The sequence below is a fragment of the Carassius gibelio genome, chromosome A18 (assembly GCF_023724105.1).
Source record: "Carassius gibelio isolate Cgi1373 ecotype wild population from Czech Republic chromosome A18, carGib1.2-hapl.c, whole genome shotgun sequence".
NCBI lineage: Eukaryota > Metazoa > Chordata > Actinopteri > Cypriniformes > Cyprinidae > Carassius > Carassius gibelio.
The window spans coordinates 3,822,083-3,830,929 of NC_068388.1; the positions used below are offsets into that span (position 1 = coordinate 3,822,083).

An 8,847-nucleotide genomic window follows, 5' to 3' on the forward strand; every position below is an offset into this window, starting at 1 on the left:
GAGGGAAACCTTCACACAGGACAGGGACCCGGATCAAATGTCAATCTTTCATGAAAACCGAAAAAAGAAACTCCAGATTTTTCACCCTTTCTAGAATCTTCTGTTGATTTTCAAGAACTATAGTTCTTTTATTTAAAAATCTTTTTTATATTTAATATTTGTATTGTAATAATTCTGTTTTACTGTATTTTATGGTTTCTATCTTATTGTTAATTATTAACAAGTACTATTAATCTACTATTATAGTATTTATTCATATTTTAATTTTGTTTTTATTTTTATACTTTTTGTATGAGTAAAAGTAATTGTATGTGCTTTTGTCTTTTTTGTTTTTATAATTATAATTTTATAATTTGTATAATTTACATTTATAATTTAAGTATTATTAAGTTTTTTACTAGTTTTTGTTAACAGTATACAGCACTACTTTTATGAATGTTATCTGTTGATTTTCACTATCATCAATCTATCTATCTCTCTATCTATCTGTCTATCTCCTTTAAATAATTTGGTCAATATAAATACATGTACATATTTTAATATAATAGTTCACATTTAAAAAAAATTTAAAGTGTGCAGTATAAATACTAATGTGTATCATAAAACAAAATTGTATTATTCAATTTATTATAATATACAAAACTTAACAAAACTTTAACAAAACTTAAAACATTATACAGTGGGGGAAATAAACATTGTCATTATCATAGTAAAGCAGGCAACCTATACTTACTGTCTTTAAACATTGTTAAAAGATATATAAAAGGTGTGTACAGTACATTGTTAATGTATAATGTATTTAGTAATCTGGGTAACTTTTTATTTATAAATCAATTTTTGGGGGTTAGAATCCATTAATGTCATTTCTTTCTGGTAGACTATAATTGCTATGCTTTGTTTTTGCTAGACAAAAAAATATATTTATTTTGGTTTTATTTTATAATTACAATTTTTACTATAAATGTACTGTTTTATATGTTTTAGTTGCATGAATAAAGACTAATAATAATAATACTAATAATACTACTACTAATAATAATAAGAATTTTACCATTGAAACGCACGTAACCATTTTTTAGTTATTGGATGTGGTTAATAGTTTAGCGATGGTGCCTATGGTTGCAGTCAGTTCTAGAGAGTGTTGCCAAGTCCGCGTTTTTACCGCGTAAATTGGCTACCTTAAGCGATCCAAATAACGTAATATTTAGAACGCGAATTTTACCAAGGTAACAACGCCGAAAAACGTGTAGTTTACCCAGCGGAATGCGATTATTACTGCAGGACCTCTCCACCGAAACGCAAGTGGGATGAATTTGAGTATAAATTGGGAGAGTTTTGTTGTAAAAACTTGGCAACCCTGATTCTAGACGCTACCATCTCCTCAATCTCGCGCAGCTCTGGAAAGTTCGTAGTCGAGTCGCTTCAGTTTCCAGCGGCGGGCCGATTGTTATATAAACGCCTCTCACAGCTCGTCCCCGGACTCAAAAACTACATTTAACAAGCCCGAGCGTCCAAATATTAACCGTGGATCACCAAATCCATTCCTAATCGCGATATTAATTCCATTTAGCCCTGCGGACGTCGAGTGTCCAGTGATTTCTGTGAAGGAAAGACCTCATACTAGACGCTCTGTAAGGAGTTATTTTTGGGGCTGTTTTGAGGATCAAATCAAAGATGACTGCAGAAGAGGTGGTGAATGAAGGCTGTAGCATCTCCATCGAGGGTGAAGACATCACCCCGAAGAAAGATGGAGGTGTTTTAAAGGTAAATACTGCAGGGTCGTGAGCCGCATTGACTCCATGAAGGAGGTGTGACTTGACTGAATGCATGTTAGAGCCAATATTTCAGTGTTAGCTTACTTTACTGCAGCTCTAGCTGTTGTATGCACTGAAATATGAATAAATGGGTTTCATACATTGCTGATTGGTTTCAAACACCGCCTGTTGCTAATTTTGCAGGATTGCTGAATCTTTTTAGCTAGCTTGTTCTGTTTAAAGGGACAGTTCACCCAACAAAATGACAGCTTCATCTTAATATACTATCTGAATGTCTAACCAAACTTACATGATTTTTTTTTTTTTTTTTTTTTTTTTAAATTGAGAATTATGTGGAACACAAAATTAGATATTTAGTTGTTGGCAGCTCCGGTCACTATTCACTTTCATTGCAGTCTTGTCTAATACAGCGAAAGCGAATGGTGACTGTTATTTTCATAAGCTCTAAATTGTAATTTTGTGTTCCATAGACAAAAACAAATACAGTCATTCAGGTTTGGAACAACATGAGTGCGAATAAACGATGATAGAAATCTTATTTTTAGATTAACTTTACTTTTTCTTTAGGTGTGTTTCGTTGTTGTTGTTTTATTTGTACAGATTAACAATGTGTAATGTCAAGCAAACATTCAAATGTCGTCTATGTTGCATTTCTATGCAAGTGACACGTTTATGTAATGTAATGAAATGAGTGGCAGTCTATATGCACTTGCAGGTCAGCATGTAATTTCTGGAAACTTCTCAGTGGAAACGGATACAAACAGGAATTACTTGTTTGGGATAATTGAACACTTTCAGTGTAATGCATTAAAAACATTTATCTGAATGAGCTGTAATTATAATTCGCAATATGACACCTATGCGAATTAAAAGTAATTTATTATATGCAAATGTAGATTAATTTGTTGTTTTTGAGTAACGTATCATGAATGTAAGCGCAAACATTTTTCTGATTGCAGTCTTTGAACGGAGATTGACAGATCACAGGTGTAATACAGTGTGACCAACAGATTGATGATTAATCTTGTTCTCTCTTCTGCAGATGGTCAAGAAGGAAGGCACAGGCACTGAGTTGCCTATGACCGGTGATAAAGTATTTGTACACTATGTTGGGACGCTGCTTGATGGCACGCAGTTCGACTCCAGCCGTGATCGAGGAGAGAAGTTCTCCTTTGAGCTGGGCAAAGGTGGGTGTTATGAGAGTAAAGTGTGATGAATGTTTGTCTACCCTCCCTGACATTTAAACAAGGTGTTGGTGCTGTAGTTTTATATGGAAATAACACCTGTTGTAATTGGTTAAAATAGTGATTTGATGTAAGTAGTGACATATAATTTCTTACGTCCGTGATGACGTATTTTTGTTTGCCAACCTGGAAGTTATCACCCTTTATCCCCCTTGATGAAACCCCAGTAGGATTTTTACATTGGCTTTTGGATTATTGCAGCAAATAAGCACTGTGAATTAAAAAATGTTGAACCCTAAATACAGTCAGCAGAAGAAAAAAAGTTAAACATAGGCTATAAATACATATTAGTACACCGATACGTTTAAATACAAACTTCATCACGTCAAACTACATCGAGTTAGAATAATTAGCAAAAGAGCCATTATAAACATAATGAGGATGTAAAAGCGCTTATTGAGTAAATGCGTTAATGTTCCCAATTACTGTTTTTCAGTAGTCCCATTTAAACACCTGTTTGCAAAAACCATTTTCATGACAATTAAAAGCTTTATAAAAATCACAAATGTCAAAATATCTTGAGCTTGCGTTAACCACAGACTTGTTTAGGCATTTAACTAAAAATCCATTTAGAAAAAAACATTGACTTGGGGATGATGGAAACCAGATATGCAAAAATGCTAACTTGTTTACGGGTTTTTGCATTCAGAAATATGTAATGCCTATTGTGTTGTACATTTGAGTGAAACAAATAATCAAAAAAGATGGATTTTATGAGGATATGGTTCAGTGCATAGGTTGTTGATCAGATGGAGGCAGATCTTAACACGAATTTGCAGTTGATTGTATTGGAAGGGCTGGGGTTTAAATGGACGGGATGACTGGAGAAGTCAGTCGTTTCACTGAAACATCAACATATTGATTAAAAATGGTAAGGTTAAAAAAAATGTAACACACATGAATTGATCGTTCACAACATGCATTCACACATGCCAACTTTAAACCAATCTTGAACTCAACCATGTGCATTGTGGGAACTGCAGGGATTAGGGACAGATGTAGTTAGAAAATACAGAAGAGTTAAGACATTGTCTAGCATGCCAGTCAACCATTTTAAACCATTGTTTGCTCTGTCTCACAGGTCAGGTGATCAAAGCATGGGACATCGGTGTGGCCACGATGAAGATTGGTGAGATCTGCCAACTGATTTGCAAACCTGAGTATGCCTATGGAGCCGCTGGCAGCCCACCCAAAATCCCACCCAACGCTACCCTTGTGTTCCAGGTGAGGTCCAGATGCATGTGAACAGGATATTCAGAATATTGTATCAATAATAAAATTGTGAGGAGTTTGTGTATTTATTGACGTGTCTATTTGTTTGTCTGGCAGGTGGAGTTGTTTGAGTTTCACGGGGAGGACATCACAGGTGAAGAAGATGGTGGGATTATTCGCAGGATCATCACTAAGGGGGAGGGTTACACGAAGCCTAATGAGGGTGCATCTGTGGAAGGTAAATCACCGCTCATATTCCTCCAACAGTCAATAAATGGAGAGCAATTCAATTAAAAAATACAGCAAATGTAAACTGAAGAATGAAGCAAAACTAATTTAAAGAAACAGTTGACCCGAAAATACACAGCTTTCTCCAGTGAACTATTCCTTTATTCATTCTGTGTTAGTGCAGTATTTGCAGTAGTTAATCTTTCTATCTCTTTGGGTTAGTGTGGTTGGAGGGCTGTCACGAGGACCGTGTCTTCGACGAGCGTGAGCTGAAGTTTGAGGTGGGAGATGGAGAGAGTTTGGGTCTGCCTCCAGGTGTGGAGAGAGCCCTGCAGGCGATGGAACAGGGAGAAGAGGCGCTCTTCACCATCAAACCAAAGTAAACACACATTTCTTACAACTGCAAGCAGTGTCTGTTGAGGTCCATGCTTAGTTTATTTATGCGTGTGCATCTATCTTAGGTATGGCTTTGGAACTGCTGGCAGCAACAAATTCAACATCCCACCTAATGCTACACTGCAGTACAAAATCAAATTGAAAGCATTTGAGAAGGTCAGTATGTGCTCCGAAATAACCAGCAGAATTCACTCAGGAAATCAGGAAATCGCTATTTTATTTTTATTTTTTATCATGCTTTAAGATTAATTACAGTCTGTAAGTGATCAGCTTAGCATTAATGTCTGTACACAGTCATTGTCATGAATGGATATGAGCTTAATATGTTGTTCTCTCATACAGGCAAAAGAATCCTGGGAGATGAACACGTTTGAGAAACTAGAACAGAGTGCCATCGTCAAAGAAAAAGGAACTCAGTATTTTAAGGTAGCAGAAATGTCATACACACTGACATGTTATCCATCCGCAACGTCTCATTTTAATCTAATAGTACACTTAAGAATTGGAGTGTGTTTTCTGTGCACAGGAGGGGAAATACAAGCAGGCAGTCATGCAATACAAACGCATTGTGTCCTGGTTGGAGCACGAGTCTACTATGCAGCCGGATGAGGAAGAGAATGCCAAAGCTCTGCGATTGGCTGCTCATCTCAACCTAGCTATGTGCTACCTAAAGCTGCAGGAACCAAATCCTGCCCTCGAGAACTGTGACAAGGTAGAAAATGAACAACCTTGTTTAAGCTTGCTCATGGTCATGCTTGCACAGTCATATTTCATGGCTGCAAAAGTCAAAAGATTAAGTTTATTAAACATGTTAATAAATAACTCTTGATTTGTAATGTCTTTCATTTAAAATGGTTAACAAGTTTTTTTTTATGTTAGTACTTATTTATTGTTGAATGTTCTATTTCGGTTAAACCTTTCATGTTTACTTTTCATCACCATTAGCAAGTTTAATAGCAAAAGAAGAAAAAAAAGCACTGGACAGAGTTTCTCTTTATTGATATTAACTCTTGAATCTTAAAAAGAGGCCAAACTGTTCTCATTTCTCCTGATTTCTTTTTGCGTCCTGTATTTTGTGTAAAGGCACTGGAGCTGGATGCAAATAACGAGAAGGCTTTGTTTAGGCGAGGAGAGGCACTGGTTGTCATGAAGGAGTTTGACCGGGCGAGAGCAGACTTCCAGCGGGTCACTCAGTTGTATCCAGCCAATAAGGCCGCAAAGAGCCAGATTGTGCTCTGCCAGAAACATATCAAAGAGCAACATGAGAAGGACAAACGCCTCTATGCCAACATGTTCCAGAAGTTCGCAGAGAGAGACGCCAAAGTAAGTGTCTACGGTTACTAGCTCTTAGTCCCTGCACAAAAGATTGACCCACCAGACAGCTGTTGTCTTCTATCTAATGTTTTTGTTTTGTGTGTGTGTATGTGTTTTATTTTCCAGAAAGAGTCAGATCAAGGAAAGGAGCAGGAAAAGAAAGAGAATGGTAGTGCAGTTGAAATAGATGAAAACGGAGCCCAGGAACAAACTGCAGCATAATAGTGTGCTTGTGTGTGTGTGTGTATTATTTACTGTCTTTTGTGTTATTTTTTGTTTTTTTTAAGAGGATGTTTTGTACCTTCTATAATATCTGTCCCTCTGAAGCGACTGTGTTTGTGCGAGTGAAGAAGTGCACTTTCTTTGGTTTCTAATCTAATGTAGCAAGTGGTGTTTGCTTTAGTACTGTGGCCAGACCCTTGTGTCCAGGTGTGCACTCGCATATGATTGCACATGTGTATGAATGTTTGCGTGCGATACTGTAAGGCAGCTAGTCGGCCTGGCCATGTCCTCTGCTGCATCTCTCTAAGATATGGTGGAAATAAAGCAAACTCATTCTTTGTCTGTAGCCTGTACTGCAGCCTCTTGCGTGGGTGCAATACCGTCGCTGCTCCTTAGAAACTCTTGAGTTGCACTGCTGTACAATAAAGCGCTTTTCTGTGCATGGAAATGATCAGCAGGGCAAAAAAGACTGTTTTGATTTCTTTGACTTGTAAACATTTGATTTGTTTTTTTCCCCCTTTTTTTTAAAAGAACATCTTTCCACTGTTAAATTCTTCATGTTTAATGTGTCATAACTGGAAGCATTTCGGGCACATAGGGAATCTCTGTCGAAGTCTTGCAAGAATTTTAGAGGATAAACAACACAACTTTCCTGTGAAGAATCGTCTAGTTTTCAATTGACGCATTTTCTGTTTGTAGCCTATATGGTGAGATGGCTATTTTTAAATATAAGGTGAGAACATGAACTTCTCCCTTGTCCCTTCATCTTCTTGTGGACAAGACTTCCCATGATTTCTTCATAATCCCTTTTGCACACTGTAATCTGATGGTGAATGGTCATGACAGAAGAGCCTCTCTGTGACCGAGCTCATGAAGGACTGGAGTACTGTAGTGTGGTTTGTGTGAGAGACCTACAGATAGTTATTTTTCCATGTCCTAGATGCACCTCTGATGTCGACTAGAACAATAAAACAAACTCCAAATCCCCCTGCTTCAGTGTCTGTTCTGTAGCATTTAGTTCAGTGTAATAGTATAAAATATGTCTGTCCCTGCAGAGATAAACTGGGAACCAGTGGAATTCATCAAAGGAAATGCATTGATTAGATGAATCAGTGTACTACTTCAGTCAGCTGAAATGCAGAAAAACAGAATTGTACAGAAATGTGAAATTCGGAAGTAGAAAATAGTATTTTCTAATAATAACTTCCATTAATATATATATATATATATATATATATATATATATATATATATATATATATATAAACTTTGAACAAATGTTTGTTTTGTTTTTTCCTTCAACTGACATTTTCATGAATCATGGTTCTCATGGTCTTGGGTAACCATTATCATTTTAGAAGTGTGTTTTATAGCCCTGGAAAAGTATTAGAAATTAATATATTTATAATAAATATATTTGTTATAATTTATATTAATTGACAAAAAAATGTTTTAATTTAACATAATACCAGTCCTAGTTTCAGTAAGTAAAGTTTGAAAACAAGCAAATTGTCATTTCACCAGAAGTGTCAGAAATATCCCTTCAAACATTGTCTTAGACAGAAGGGGGAGCCTTGGAGTCAAAAAGGTTGAGCATGACTGCATTAAGCCAACTTGTTTTGATAGGTTTACAATCATGCAAACAGCTGGCATTAGATTGAGAAGGAAAAGATTAATTCAGGAATAACTGCACAACTTTCAAATCAGAAAATGTATTAGCCAAGATGTACTTAACAAGGACTTTGCCTCTGCTTCTGTAGTGAGTGGAATAAATAACAGGTGTCGAACTCAGTTCCTGGTGGCCCTGCAGAGTTTAGTTCCAACATACAAACCATATAGTTTTCAAGCAAGCCTGATTGAATGATTAGCTGGAGGTGCATTTAATTAGGGTAGAACTACTAACTAATACTAATCTAAAAACAACAGAAGTCGTTATCCTTATAGCGGAAAACTCATTTTGTTTGTACATGTAACCAGGTTGCTCCAAGGGGATTATCACTGTAAATATGTCCTTATTAATAAAAGGCATCTGCTAAATGAAAGCTTTTTTTTCTTCTCTTTATTACTAAATATAAATATGACCATGACCGTAAACACTGTCTGTGTATTTAAAGACAAACACAACATGCAAAATAACAAAATGGGTGACCCAGATACATAAAGCAGGGGTATTAAAACATACTCCATTTTAATATATAAAAATGGCAAACTAAACATGAGAACAGTTTTTTATATTCAGAAATGACTTAATTGAGGAGTATCCTTTTAAATATATTTTGTATTTATATATAAAAATATATATATATATCATTGCACACATTTTAAGGTTAAAGAAAATATTGATTTATTTAAAATTAACTAAATCAAACTCCTATTGATGAAAATGTAGCATAATTTTATGTCACTGGCTTTGAGAACTTGAGACCTTCCCTCATGTCTGCCTGCAGTGTGTCACT

General features: G+C 35.9%; 1 protein-coding gene across 1 annotated transcript; it reads left to right on the forward strand.

Moving 5' to 3' along the window:
* Positions 1–1,369: 1,369 nt before the first annotated feature.
* On the forward strand, positions 1,370–7,376 carry LOC127934610 (peptidyl-prolyl cis-trans isomerase FKBP4-like). Its single transcript, XM_052532105.1, has 10 exons — positions 1,370–1,764; positions 2,818–2,962; positions 4,101–4,243; positions 4,349–4,469; positions 4,682–4,838; positions 4,921–5,011; positions 5,198–5,281; positions 5,382–5,567; positions 5,939–6,178; positions 6,296–7,376. The coding sequence occupies exons 1-10, from the start codon at positions 1,675–1,677 to the stop codon at positions 6,389–6,391; spliced, it is 1,353 nt and encodes a 450-aa protein (XP_052388065.1). The 5' UTR covers positions 1,370–1,674; the 3' UTR covers positions 6,392–7,376.
* The last annotated feature ends 1,471 nt before the right edge of the window (positions 7,377–8,847 follow it).

Bases quoted from the DNA above. Each gene is read 5' to 3' on its own strand.
- LOC127934610 (XM_052532105.1), top strand. From the start codon at position 1,675: ATGACTGCAGAAGAGGTGGTGAATGAAGGCTGTAGCATCTCCATCGAG. The intron at 1,765-2,817 runs GTAAATACTGCA...TCTCTTCTGCAG, and splicing joins AAGATGGAGGTGTTTTAAAG to ATGGTCAAGAAGGAAGGCAC. The intron at 5,568-5,938 runs GTAGAAAATGAA...TTTTGTGTAAAG, and splicing joins CCCTCGAGAACTGTGACAAG to GCACTGGAGCTGGATGCAAA.